At 59.7% G+C, this 13,305-nt stretch overlaps 2 protein-coding genes and 2 non-coding genes across 4 annotated transcripts; 2 read left to right on the plus strand and 2 right to left on the minus strand.

Moving 5' to 3' along the window:
• Nucleotides 1-586: 586 nt before the first annotated feature.
• On the plus strand, nucleotides 587-5,411 carry LOC128148792 (uncharacterized). The gene is made up of 2 exons (XM_052803023.1): nucleotides 587-745; nucleotides 1,812-5,411. Exon 2 carries the CDS (start codon nucleotides 1,845-1,847, stop codon nucleotides 2,691-2,693), a length of 849 nt encoding a protein of 282 aa, XP_052658983.1. The 5' UTR covers nucleotides 587-745; nucleotides 1,812-1,844; the 3' UTR covers nucleotides 2,694-5,411.
• Nucleotides 5,412-8,240: 2,829 nt separating this feature from the next.
• Nucleotides 8,241-11,280, plus strand: AIRE (autoimmune regulator). The gene is made up of 12 exons (XM_052805131.1): nucleotides 8,241-8,438; nucleotides 8,537-8,711; nucleotides 8,805-8,959; nucleotides 9,027-9,114; nucleotides 9,221-9,334; nucleotides 9,458-9,582; nucleotides 9,628-9,822; nucleotides 9,865-10,262; nucleotides 10,336-10,539; nucleotides 10,621-10,762; nucleotides 10,945-11,013; nucleotides 11,200-11,280. The coding sequence occupies exons 1-12, from the start codon at nucleotides 8,298-8,300 to the stop codon at nucleotides 11,278-11,280; spliced, it is 1,887 nt and encodes a 628-aa protein (XP_052661091.1). The 5' UTR covers nucleotides 8,241-8,297.
• A 1,020-nt stretch (nucleotides 11,281-12,300) lies between these two features.
• Nucleotides 12,301-12,419, minus strand: LOC128149769 (5S ribosomal RNA). The gene has a single exon (XR_008237833.1). It is a non-coding gene; the product is annotated as a 5S ribosomal RNA (ribosomal RNA).
• Nucleotides 12,420-12,961: 542 nt separating this feature from the next.
• LOC128149696 (5S ribosomal RNA) lies at nucleotides 12,962-13,080 on the minus strand. The gene has a single exon (XR_008237753.1). It is a non-coding gene; the product is annotated as a 5S ribosomal RNA (ribosomal RNA).
• Between the last annotated feature and the right edge of the window lie 225 nt (nucleotides 13,081-13,305).

Genomic DNA, 13,305 nt, shown 5'->3' on the forward strand with positions numbered 1-13,305 from the left:
CCACCGCTGCTGCGCCCGCCAGTCAGCTCGCTCCTGCCCGCCCCGCCGCTGCTGTGCCCACCAATCAGCTCCCTCCTTCCCGCCCCGCCGCCGCTGTGCCCGCCAATCAGCTCCCTCTCTCTCCCCCCCCCATCACGGCACTCACCAATCAGCTCCCTCTCCCCTGCCCCACAATAACAGCACCCGCCGATAAGCTCCCTCCTTCCTCCCTTCCCTGCCGCCATGGGCAATCCGCTCCCCGCCTGCTGGGCAGCGGCCAATCAGCTCCCGTCATCCTCGCCGCCCGCCCTGCGCCCGCCCATTGGCCGGGGACCGCGAGCCGGCGGGGCTCCCATTGGCCCCCGGCAGGCGGCGCCCGCGGCGCGACCAATCGGCTCCGCCCGGGGTCCGCGCGGGACCCCTCCTCCGCCCCGCCAGGGGGCGCCGGGGCCGCCAGCGGGAGGGGCGGGGTGGGGCGGGGCGAGGCGAAGAAGGGGCGGGGGGACGGATGTCGGGTCCGCTCACTCTCACGCGCCGCTCTTTCCTCCCCCACCGCAGCCAATCCGGGGCGGAAGGGGCAGGCGCGAGGCGGCGCGCGCTTCCGGCGCGCACCGTCGAGGCGCTGAGCGGCGGGGGCGGTCCTTCCGGGAGAGGGCGGGCGGGACGCGCCGCGGCGCTGCCCCTCTCCAAGATGGCGGCGGCTACCTCGGCCCGTTCCCCCCGCTCCTTCCTGCGCAGGCTCCGCAGACCCCCCTCCAAGATGGCGGTGAGCCCCGGGGAGGGGAGGGGCCGGGCCAGGGGCAGGGCGCGCCAGTGCTCCGCCGACCCCCGCCCGGCGCCCGCGGCCTGCAGGAGGGCCTCAGGCGGGGCGGGCGGGCGGCGCCCGGGGCCCTCCCGGGGCCCTCCCGGCACCGCGCCGTGACTCAGCGCCGCGGGGCGGGGGGTGGGGGACAAGACGGCCGGGAGGCCGCGGCCCCGGCCCCGCTCCCCCGGTGGCGTCCCCGCAGTCGTCCCCCCCCCGGCGCGCCCCCTCCCTGCGGAAACCGCCGCCCGCAGGCGGGGGCTGGGGAGGGGGTGCCGGGGCGGCGGGAGGCCTCGCGGGCCCGGCCGGGCCCCTTGGTGGGCCCTGCGTCCTCGGCGGGCCCGGGCCTCGCGGCTCCCCGGGCCCCCCCTCGGCCGGGGCTGGCGGCGGGCGGAGGGGCCGCGCCGCGGCCGAGGAGCCGCGGGCTGCGCTGCCGCTCGGCCCGGCCCCCCCCCACCCCGGCCGCCACCGCCGGGGGAAGTGCCAGTCACGCTGCGGGGCAGGCCGGGCCTCGGCAGGGCCGCGGCGAGCTGCCATGAGCCGTCCTCCGGCGAGGCCTGGGTGCTGCGGGCGGGGTCTCGGGCGGAGGGCAGCGGGAGGGCGAGCTGGTGGGGCGGGCAGCGAGCTCGGCCGCTTTAGGCAGCCCCGTCTCAGCGGAGGAGGAGCGGAGCGGTGGTGGGCTGCAGCCGGCGCTGAGGCATGCACGTCCTGGCCTGCCGGCGTTTGCGCCCCGGGCGGTCTTGATTTACTGCAATTTACAACGCGAAGTCCGAAACGCAATTAAAAACTAATTAACGTAAACAAACACGCCGTGTTAGGCCTTAAGAACCGCACCGAGGAGCGAGATAGGCTTGATGTGCAGATGTTTAAATGGGCTGGGCTAACGCAGCAGCCATCCAACAGTAACAGAGCACACCGTAAAATCCCAGATCTTATTTGTCTGAGCACGTTTTCTCAGCTGTTTATTTTTGCTGCAGGAAAAAAAAAAGCTTCATTTGACATACTCTTCCCCCCCCCCCTCGTCTTTCAGATCATGTCATAACTACAAGATAAACGAGCAGTGATGGAATCACTGGATACCGAGGTGAGAGCACGGAAGACTCTGGGGACTGTTGAATATGTAGAGTCTTCGGGTTTCACCCAGGGAGTACTGCCAACCAAGAAGGATGTGGTTCAGAATATGCTGTATTTATTGCAGCCCAAAAGAGCTGGCCAGGCCCAGCGGTCCAAGGAGGACGCGGCCCAGTTGCTCGCTGAGCACTTGCAAGAGCACTGGTTGGTTTGCAACTTGCACACCATCGCGACGCAAAATATAAAGAAACTTATCCTCAAAATGTACGAGGAGTTTACCAGATTGTATCAGACCAGAAAGCAGAGACAGAACCAGGCTTTTACCGAGCGAGCAGACAAATTCAACGAGAGTTCAGAGAAGCTCTTTGACGTATTTTGTACAGACGGGCAGATGAGAAATAAACTGGAGGAATACAGTGGAATAAAAATGACTAGCATCGAGTGGAAATTTCTCGAAGATCAGAGAAGCGAAAGAAAAATGTACTATGAAGATTTCACAGACAAGCAAGAACTGAAGACGATGGAAAGAAGGCAAAAGATACAATGTCTGGAGCACTTCAGAAAACTCGCCAAGGAGGAGAAGGAAGGAAACAAAGCGAAGGAAATGAAATACAAAAGTGACGAGCAGTCGGACGAAGGCACAAGCGTGGATGAATCCTACCTTGCAGAGGAGGAGAACGGCGGGGCTCCGGCCTTTTCACTGCGGGGCAGAAGGAAGCGCCGGTGCACTGCGACTCCTGCGAGCGCCACCATGCCCCTGGAATGCCAGCATATACGGATGAGCATCAGGAGAGTTAGGCCTGGGTTCTACGAGACTGTGGAGAAGGTCAAAAACTGCTAGCGCATGCCGCGGTCGGCAGGCAGAGCTGCTGGAGTATGAGGTGGCAAAGCACACGTTAGGCAAGTTTGAAATCCCACCAGCAATTGGAAGTGATTGTTGTAGATCCCCAAGCCAGAGCTCAGTAACATCCTGGGACACCGACAACGGCAGCAAGGACTAAAAGACATGAATGCGGAAGGATAAGTGGTCAGCAGCTAATGACGCAAAGCCTCAAACATAGCAGATGATCTAAGGTTATGTAGCGTGTAAGCCTCTTCTTCCAAGGTCCTGTCTACATCAGTGGGTTTTTGGAAGTCTCTCACCATTTCCGAGCCAGGGGTGGCCTAACAGTACGAAACAGGACTCGGATTTACTGCAGGAAATAACTTGGACTTGTTGCTGATAGAAAATTCGTGTGCTGCAGAGCCCTAGCTCCTGCTGGTTTCGGTGGGAGCAAAAGGTGCTCGGCGCCTTTCAGCAGAATTTGGCATTTCTGCGAGGAAGGAGGCTGGTTTTCAGCTTGTACTACCCAGTCCCAGAGAGGCACCCTGCAGTTTTGTGAAGGGATTGCTCTCTTGCTCGAGGAGGGGGAGAGAGAGATCGGGAGACATTTGAGTGCTTTGACTGTAAAAAGCATTGGTGATTCTGAATGTTTCGTTCTAGATTCTACTTTAATGATGTTTCCTTGATCAGGATAAACCCTCCCGTAAGCGGATGAGTTTTAACGTGAAGTCCCTAATCTAGGATCTGAGGTGTGAATCCTTAATGAAGTGGTAATGTTTTATCTTCCCGGGGGGTAAGATAGAGGGAAGGATGCAAATTGCATCATTTAGTTTTAAGATGGGAAGAATTTCATAAACTGTTATCCTGTCTTCTTAGGATAAAGGGAAGAAAAAGCTTTCCCAGGTGTGGGTAGCTGTGGTATTTACGGCAAAAGGCACCTGAATCTGGGCTCGCTTTTCCACACCCCCCGAGGTCCGTGCAGACCTGCAGGGTGGAAGCGATCATTTTCCACCCGGAGTTTGTTTGAAGAAAGTGTATCCCTCTTGCCCACGTACATCCTGAGCAGCGATGTGTCTGTCACTTTGGATACTCACAGTATGAGGGTATCTGCCATTTAGAGTTAGGGTTGCTTTACTGGTTTTTAAAGATGAGAGACTTGAAATTCCAGTGAAACCCAGTGCTGGAGATCTCTCTGGTGAGATTCCCAAACCTTGCCCAAACCAGACTACACTGAAAACTAAAAGCCCCCAAGTCTCTATTTGTCCACAGAAGTTCTCTGGTAGAAAGAGCGCAAACTTGTCTGGTTTTCAAATTTACCTTTCAGTGTGAACGCTGGTTTCCTCACTCCAGTATCTCGGCTTTTCCCCCTTTCTTTCCTCTCCGTCCTGCACATCATTTTACTGACATTAACTCGTGCTGTTTCATTCTTTGGCTTTTGCTCCCTTTAACAATAAATGCATGTACGAATAATTTTGACAGTTCCTTTACTTTCGATGAATCAGTTCCTGGACTGCTTTGAAGTCCTATGCCAAAGGAGGAATGAAACGCAAATCAGCAGCTGGTCCAGTCGGGACGCAGCAGAGCTAGCAAGCGCAAGAGGTGGCAGCAGCCCCGGCCTTGCTGCTCTGGCAGGCTCTGGCGTACCTCCGATCCCTCCCTCCGCCTACAGACAGATCCATCCGGCTCTGAGCAATGCATCGGCTTCTCAGCGACCTTGCTCGTTAGTAATTGCCGGGATCCTTAATCTGTGTCTCCGAGAAGTTCTTCATGGTAAGTTGCTCCAAAATACTTAGTGAACTCAGTGTATTCCGCAGCACTCATAGTGTCGTTACGGGTTCAGTAGCACGCACCCACATTCTGCAATGCCCTTCAGCCGCTGCTGCTTGAGAGTTCGCAGCCCTCTCTCTCCTCCTCTCTCTGACGTGCTTCACTGACTTCCCCATGCAAATTATGTCACATTTAAACTATTTGCCTTCCAGCCCTGAGGTGCTGGACTTGAGCCTCTCACTGGGCTTTTACACCAGCAGCTCTGTTTCAGCAGGGAATATAGCCAAGCTCGGACCTCGCCGAAGTAGAATTTTTTTAATAACTGCTGTAAAATCCCCCTTTGTATTACAAATATAGCTGACATTATAAACGCTCATGTGTAAAGCAAATCCACCAGGGTTGACTCGAATATGGAACACAGCTGTATAGTGCTTTATGATTTTCAGGGATTTTAAGGTTGTCAAATCTGACTTCCTGTATGCCACAGGGAATTGCGTTTCATTCAGAAGCCCCACACTCGGCCTACTAGTTTCAGTTTAACTGATGTGTCTTACAGAAAGTCGAGCTGAAGATGTCAGAAGTCTGCTGTCTTCCTCACTTACATACTTGGTGATTTGTCACCTTCGCTGTTTTAAAAAAGGAAAAAAAAAAGCAGCAAAAAAAGTCCAACCATCTTCTAGGCTGTGATTCTTTTTAAGAAATCTTCTACAGGCTGAGCAGTGTTTACCGCATTTAAATCATACTTGTTTTTTTAACTGGGTTTGACTGTGGATAGAGCCAAGGCCTGGCTCTGTTTCTGCTGCAACAGGGGGAAAATTTCTAAATGATGTATTCTGATTACTCTTCTTTGGGACCATGGTGCCTTTTTAATCAGGACAGTAAATCTTGTCCCAGGATTCTGTACTTTTGTACGTTAACAGTTGTCGACTTTCCTTTTTTGGTGTGTCCCAAATAAATTAATATAACATACCTCTGGGCTTTTGTTTCTTCTTTCTAAAGGGGGAGGAAAGAGGAAACCGAAAATAAATCTTTTCTACTCCAGCTCTCCCTCCCAGGCTCTTGCAGGAGCAGCGGTGAAGTGTGCAGCTGGACTCGCTCTCAGCTGGACCGCGTGGGGCAGTGGTAGGGAAGCTGCTAGAAATAGGGGTCTAGGATGGGGGCTTTTTTTTTTTTTTTTTTTTTTACCCAAATATGCTGGAGCCTGGAGCAGCTGAAGGTAAGGGTAGAGGGATGAAACCTCTGTGCATGGCGGCAGCATTTCACTGGAGCTCGGTGTGCTTCAGGCATTCCCGCAGGTGGGTTCTCCCCTTCTGCTTGTTGTCTCCTGACTGTGATTCCGGGACGTGTTGTATGAGGTGAGGGCGGGGCAGGTGGTGTCCAAGAGACACGGCAGGGTGATGGTTCATACCATGGCACCTTGGCATGGAAGGGAAATGGGAAAGGAAGAAATGCTGGAAAGGGCACGTTTGCTTCAACAGCTTTTCGCAGGAGGAAGGAATCGAGGTGCGTCCCAGGGGCTATAAACGCTTCTGATGGATGCCAAGTTGCTGATTTAACTGGGCATTTGTGGAGAAACATCTTCAGCTTTTGCAGTCAGATTTGAGCGCAAACGGGACTCTCTTACCTTGAACCTTTGCGCTCTGATTTCTGCAAGGCGAGAAACAGAAAAGAGAGGGTGTCCCGAAATCCTCCTCTGCGCCCCAGCCTTGACCCTCACAGCCAGGCAGGGCTTGTGCTGGCCCCAGAGAAGGTTTTACATCTCTCTGCAAGTGAAAGCTGACTTCTCAAGGCTGCCAAGGTCTGCTCTAAGTGAGGTACAGAAATACCCATCTGATCTCCCAGGACATACATGCCTTGTCACATGGCAGCTGCTGCTCTGCCCCCTGTGTAGTGTCTCAGAAAGGGGAAGGAACATGAAAAAGACAACCCAAAATGCAAATTACTGCCCTACTGAGTGGGCTGGATGTAGAGAACAACCTGTCAGTGATTCAGAGCGCAGAAATGGTTGCAAAGTCGGAACTTAAAACACGTCTGAGCCCAGCGCTGGGGCCTCGCAGCTGCGCTGGGCAGCACCTGCCTGCAAAGGATCTCCTATAACCATGGGTGGGTGGGCACAGGTGCAGCAAGTGCCAGAGGTCCTAGATGTGCCGGACAGCTCCACGCAGGGCAATGGTGACAAATTGTGGTGCTGCAGGTCCAACACTGGGGAAAATGGTTTTCCCAGGAAAGGTGGAGCAGACCTGTGAGGCTGTGTCATGAGTGTGCTTGTGCTCAGCACCTGTGGCTGGGCTGTGGGGGAGCTCCAGGAGGGAGGTAAAGCTCCCATTTTGCCTGACACCCATGTTTTTTCCCTGGGGGCGTGTGCATCAGGCAGGTGGTGGCACAGCTGTCCCTGCCACGGCAGAGCTGGGCACCGAAATCCTGGTGTGGGGCACAGGAACGCAGCACAGCACCTGCCTGACCCCCATCCCACGGCTGCCGGTGCCTCCATGGGAAAAGTCACCCCAGATGCTGAAAGGAGCTTCAGGGCAAGTGTTTCCATGGGTAAACACACTAATTTCTTAACCAGACATGTACAAGGGTATTTCCTGCTCTTGCCGAGGGTGTTGTCTTGTTATTCTTTGTGAGTTTCTGGACAGCAGCCGCTTCCTCCTGGCACGCCTTTGGAGCCAGCAGATACCGAACCAGCCTTTTAGGACTTACTAATGACTGTTCCTACCCGTATTGCCTTGCTCCGTGCAACAGAGTGTCCCCCCTTGCACCCCTTTCCGGTAGCCCTTAGGTTGTGTTGTGCCGTACAGTGAGCGGCAGGTGCTACCCTGCGGTGTGGGGACGGCTGTGCACAGCCACGGCACCCCCAGCTGAGCCTGCCAAGCAGCAGGGACGCATTGCCAGTGGGAGAGAGGCTGGAAATTAATCCTGGTGAAATTGCAAATGTTTGGGAATTGGGATAGGAGCATTGGAGCTTTCCCCTTCCTGGCCACCTCGTATGGAGCAGCCAGACCTCCAGACTTTTCTATGCCAGATGCTCCCAAGGAGCCAGTTTCCCCCAGCTCCAAGTTTTTTACAGCTGCAGCTGTCCAGCGAAATCACTTAATTGCCCAATTTCCCAGAGCAGGTGATGACAGAGCTGTGGGCAGCACCTGCCTGGGTAATGCCCGGGTAATCCCCAGGCGCACTCATGGCACTGCCATCCCTCCAGCAGGCCAGAGGGCAGCGGTGCAATGCTTCAAGGGGGCTGTTTGCTTGTTCAGCATCTCTAATTGTATGCGAACGCACATCGGTAGGGTTTCTTTGGCATCAGTGCTTTCCTGCCAGCCCATAGCAGGTGCTCTGCCAGTAGCCAGGGCAATATTCCCATTTTCCCTCACCGTCGGGGCATTACTTCCCACGTGCTCACGCAGCCAAGTTTCTGGATGAGAGAAGCAGGTGCTGTGGAAAGTCCAGAAATTTTGGGGCGATGGCCTGGCTGACCGCGGGCACGAGAGAGGCAGGGGCCCTCTGCACCAGCACCCAGGCTGACCACCCCTATCCCCGGCCATCCCGCGGGTGGTCACTGCCAGGTCGGGTGTCCTTCACCAGCTGCAGCAGCTAATGTCACGCCAACCGTTGATGTCCCGAGCTGGGGAGCAGCCTGACCCCAAACCCCAGGGCCAGTGGTGCAGTGGTGCCGCAGAGGCAAGCCCAGCCATGCCGCGGGGACTGCCGGCGGCGGGAGGGGTGATCTCAGGTTACATGGCCTACAGAAATGAGTGGGGCTGCGGGAGCCCAGTGAGGTTTCCGCTGGTGACGGCCAAGGCGTATTAAAGGGGAGTGTTGGGGCGGGCGGCTTGGCCCTGGCAGCGTCCCTGCAGCATGGCGGGGCCAGGGGGTGAAGGGGACCTGCGACACCTGCTGAAGCTGCACCGCACCGAGATCGCCATGGCGGTGGACGATGTCTTCCCGCTGCTGCACGGCCTGGCCGACCACGACATCGTCCCTGAGCACATCTTCAAGGTGAGGCTGCAGGGTGGGAGAGAACACCCACACAGCAGAGACTGGGGCTGCCTGGCAGCACCGGGACACGTGCCGACGGGCCACGGTGGCACCGGCAGGAGACGCTGAGCCGGACGGAGCAGGAGGGCTCCCACCGTGCTTTCCACGCACTGCTCACCTGGCTGCTGGGCCGCGACGCTGCTGCCATCCATGACTTCTGGGCCGTCCTCTTCAAGGACTACAACCTGGAGCGGTACACCAGGCTCCGGCCCCTCCGTGGCGCCTTCCCCAGAGGTAGGAGGAGAACAGATCAGGGGACCACCATCTCCGGGGGCTGCGGCAGGCAGGGGTGACTCCTGGAGCTGGCTGTGCCTGTCCCCTTTGCAGAGGTGGAACTGGGGCGGCAGCGCCGCAGCAGGCGCCTGTCCCCCAGCCCCATGGCACCGGCTCCACACAGACCCCAAGGCAAGAGGAAAGCCCCCGAGGAGTGGGACGGCGGACGGGCGGTGCAGCCCTCCCCGCGGCACACCACCAGCCCCGGTATGGAGACCCCAAGTGGGATGGAGATGGGGTGGGGCGCTGGGGGTTGCTGTGCCCCCTGATGCCCACCCTCACAACCCTGCAGGGCCCCTGGCAAAGGCGAGAACCCTGAAGAAGCCGGAGAGCACAGATGCTCCCCACACCCCTCGTGCTGGTGGTGAGTTCTGAACCCCCCCGGGGCAGTGTTTACGTGTGTGCCCTGTTTGCCTGCAGTCGAGGGGGGAGGGGCTGCCCGTCCCGCTGAGCATCCCCCCTGCCTGCAGCCCTGCAGGCAGTGGCCACCTCAGTGCAGAGAGCAGTGGCCGTGGCCGGCAGTGAGGTGCCCGTCACCCGTGGAGCCGTCGAGGGCATCCTCATCAAACACATGCTGGAGCCAGGTAGGTGCAGCCGAACCCGGCCGACCTCCTGCCCAGTTTAGCCCCCAAATTCAGAAGCCGCCCCCAGGCAGGGGGGTGGTGGGGAGGGAGCCCTGCCGGAGCTGCTCGTGGCCTCTCTTGCAGGCAGCTCCAAGATGGGCAGCAAAGCTGGGGACGAGCCATACGCCCTGGCCGCCTGCGAGGAGCCGGGGGCCAGGAGCAGAAGCCGCAGCCTGAAGCCCCCCACCCGGCCCAAGGCATCCCAAAGTGTACAGACACCTCCCCAACCCCCACTTTCACCCCTGCTTTTGCAGCTGCCTCGTGGCAAGGGAATTATCCCTGCCTGGCAGCACGGCCATGGTCTGGGGGTGCCCCCCGTGCCCGGCTGTCCCAGCAGCTTCCCCCCAACCCCTCTCTTGTCTCACCGGCAGAGTGGGGAGCCCCAACCACTCCCCCAGAGCCAGCTGTCAGCACCCACCGTGCCCAGCCAGGACCCCGTGCCCCACCAGGTGAGCCCCGGGCATGGCACCTGGTGAACCGCTGAGAGGCAGTGGGTGCGCCGGGGGCCATCAGGGCGTCCCTGGCACATCTCTTTGGCCTGGCCAAGAACAGGCAAGCCACAGTCACCAGGCTACAACTGCCCAAAACCAGGCAATTCCTGCCCTGAAAGGGGTTGGTTTGAGTGGTGCGGGGTGAATGACGCAGGGGGAGAGGGTGACGGGGTTGAACAGACTATGGGGTCCCCTGCCAGCATGAGCCCTGCCACAGCCAGCATTGCAGCCTGCAGGAGGGGTGGTGGCAGTGACCCCCCCCCGCCTGCTCCCCCGGGGCAGGAAAACGAGGATGAGTGTGCAGCGTGCGGTGATGGTGGTGAGCTCATCTGCTGCGATGGCTGCCCCAGGGCTTTCCACCTTGCCTGCCTGGTGCCCCCGCTGCCACGTGTCCCCAGGTGAGCCCCGGGGTACCACAGGGACCCCGCTGCCCCCCGGCTGTCCCTTACCCCCCACACTCTGGCTGTGCAGCGGGACGTGGCGGTGCGGCTCCTGTGTGGCGAGCATGGCTGAGCCAGGCCAGCTGCGGGAGGTGGATGCGGAGCGACTCCCCAAGATCCCGGGGGAGGAGGCGTGCAGCACCCGGCAGAGCGGAGGAGATGGGAGCATCTGCGGCCGCTGCTTCACCCAGATCCCTGCATCCCAACACTGCCCCACGCCCAGTGGGGACTCCGGGTGAGTCCCCACATCCCAACCTTAAATTCTCCTGCTGAGGGGGACCGCCCTGATGCACCGTGTCACTCCTGTCGGTTGTAGGGTGCTGCTGCTCTGCACGTCCTGCACCAGCAGCCGGGACACAGACAGACTGGAGAGAACTGGGGCGACCGGAGACCACTCAATACGGGCAGCAAAGGTCAGTACAACCAGAGCCTGGCCCCGGAGAAGCGAAAGGGGCCAGGTGAGGTGGCAGAGGTGGGTACAAACGGCTGATGAGGCCCAGGAGCAATGGCTCCGGCTGGGTGAGGGACGGGCTGACTGTAGCTAGAGGTGAGGTAGTGAAGCTCTGGCCCGAGGGGCTGGGAGCTGAGAGGTGCAGGCAGAAGGCAGACAGGAAAGCGGGCAGGACGTCTCCTCCCACAGGCAGAGGAAGTCTCCCATGGCAGCGAGCCGGTGCTGAGCAGGGACGAGCTCGATGCGCTCCTGGGTGAGGTACGGCACTGGTGGGGACACACCCCCCCCCCCAACAGACAGAGTCCGTCCACAGGGGACTACATCTCTGGTGTGACCCACAAGGTCACGTCAGGCTGTCAGCAAGCTGGGGAGCGCCAGGACAGCCCGGGGGGGGCAGGGAGTGGGATAAAAAGGGACACTGACCCCCCTGGGGCTGTCCTGCAGGGTACCTGGGACGGGATCCTGCAGTGGGCGTTCCAGAGCATGTCGCGGCCCCTCGCAGACACCCATGGGCTCTTCAACTAGTGGAAGCTACCCTGACGGCAGCACCGACAGCACAGGCGATGGAGGAACAGACTGCACAGTGCTTGTGCCGTGGGAAATACACAGACATCACAGTACCCTGAAGAAAATGCGATATCATCACACAGAGGAAACCCCCAGCAGGTAGTAAAACCAGAGAGACTGCTGAAAAAAGTGCATTACTGCAAATGACTTAAAAAAAGCATAGATGCAGGATAAATGAGCAAAAACATTAGAAAAGAAAACACAAATGGAAAATTACTTAACAGAGAACTAAAACATTTAAGCATAGGAAAAAAACAAACATAGAACACCGATCAGAGACACCACCAGCAAAAAAGCAAAACGAAACCACACCTCACCAAGGGCAAGAACGGTACTATCGGACAGTCTCCCACCCAAGTAGTAACCGGGCCCGACCCGGTTTAGCTTCCGAGATCAGACGAGATCGGGCATTCTCAGGGTGGTATGGCCGTAGGCAGCCCTGTCCCCCGCCAAGAGCCCTCTCGGGTGACCAGAACCACGCTCCCACCCCACACTGCGGCCCCGACGACCCACGCAGAGCGGCGGCCACGCCTCTAGGACACACACCTGCCCCACCACCATGACCCCCGGCACCACCCGCTCACATCCCCACGCACCCCGGCCCCGCAAACAGGCCCCTCGGGGTCACCGGCACCACGCTCCCACCCCACACTGCAGCCCCGCGGAGGGGGCAGCAGGCAACACCCACCCACACCTGCCTCCTACCACGACGACCCCCAGCATCACCTCTATGCATCCCCACGCGCACCTGCCCCCCCGCCCCACACCAAGTCCTCTCGCCTAACCACAACCACGCTCCCACCCCACGCTGCAGCCCCACCCACCCACAGAGCAGAGCGCCAGACAATCGCAAAGCACACAAGCCCACCACGACGACCCCCGACCTCACCCGCACACACCTGCCCCTCCGCAACAGCCCACCCGCACCACCGCGGCGAGAAAACAGGGGCTGCCCCGCGGCCCCCGCCAAGGACAAAAAGCCTACAGCACCCGGTATTCCCAGGCGGTCTCCCATCCAAGTACTAACCGGGCCCGACCCGGCTTAGCTTCCGAGATCAGACGAGATCGGGCGTTCTCAGGGTGGTATGGCCGTAGGCAGCCCTGTCCCCGCCAAGAGCCCTCTCGGGTGACCAGAACCACGCTCCCACCCCACACTGCGGCCCCGACGACCCACGCAGAGCGGCGGCCACGCCTCTAGGACACACACCTGCCCCACCACCATGACCCCCGGCACCACCCGCTCACATCCCCACGCACCCCGGCCCCGCAAACAGGCCCCTCGGGGTCACCGGCACCACGCTCCCACCCCACACTGCAGCCCCGCGGAGGGGGCAGCAGGCAACACCCACCCACACCTGCCTCCTACCACGACGACCCCCAGCATCACCTCTATGCATCCCCACGCGCACCTGCCCCCCCGCCCCACACCAAGTCCTCTCGCCTAACCACAACCACGCTCCCACCCCACGCTGCAGCCCCACCCACCCACAGAGCAGAGCGCCAGACAACCGCAAAGCACACAAGCCCACCACGACGACCCCCGACCTCACCCGCACACACCTGCCCCTCCGCAACAGCCCACCCGCACCACCGCGGCGAGAAAACAGGGGCTGCCCCGCGGCCCCCGCCAAGGGCAAAAAGCCTACAGCACCCGGTATTCCCAGGCGGTCTCCCATCCAAGTACTAACCGGGCCCGACCAGGCTTAGCTTCCGAGATCAGACGAGATCGGGCGTTCTCAGGGTGGTATGGCCGTAGGCAGCCCTGTCCCCCGCCAAGAGCCCTCTCGGGTGAACAGAACCACGCTCCCACCCCACACTGCGGCCCCGACGACCCACGCAGAGCGGCGGCCACGCCTCTAGGACACACACCTGCCCCACCACCATGACCCCCGGCACCACCCGCTCACATCCCCACGCACCCCGGCCCCGCAAACAGGCCCCTCGGGGTCACCGGCACCACGCTCCCACCCCACACTGCAGCCC

This window comes from Harpia harpyja, chromosome 12 (genome assembly GCF_026419915.1).
Source record: "Harpia harpyja isolate bHarHar1 chromosome 12, bHarHar1 primary haplotype, whole genome shotgun sequence".
Classification (NCBI taxonomy): domain Eukaryota; kingdom Metazoa; phylum Chordata; class Aves; order Accipitriformes; family Accipitridae; genus Harpia; species Harpia harpyja.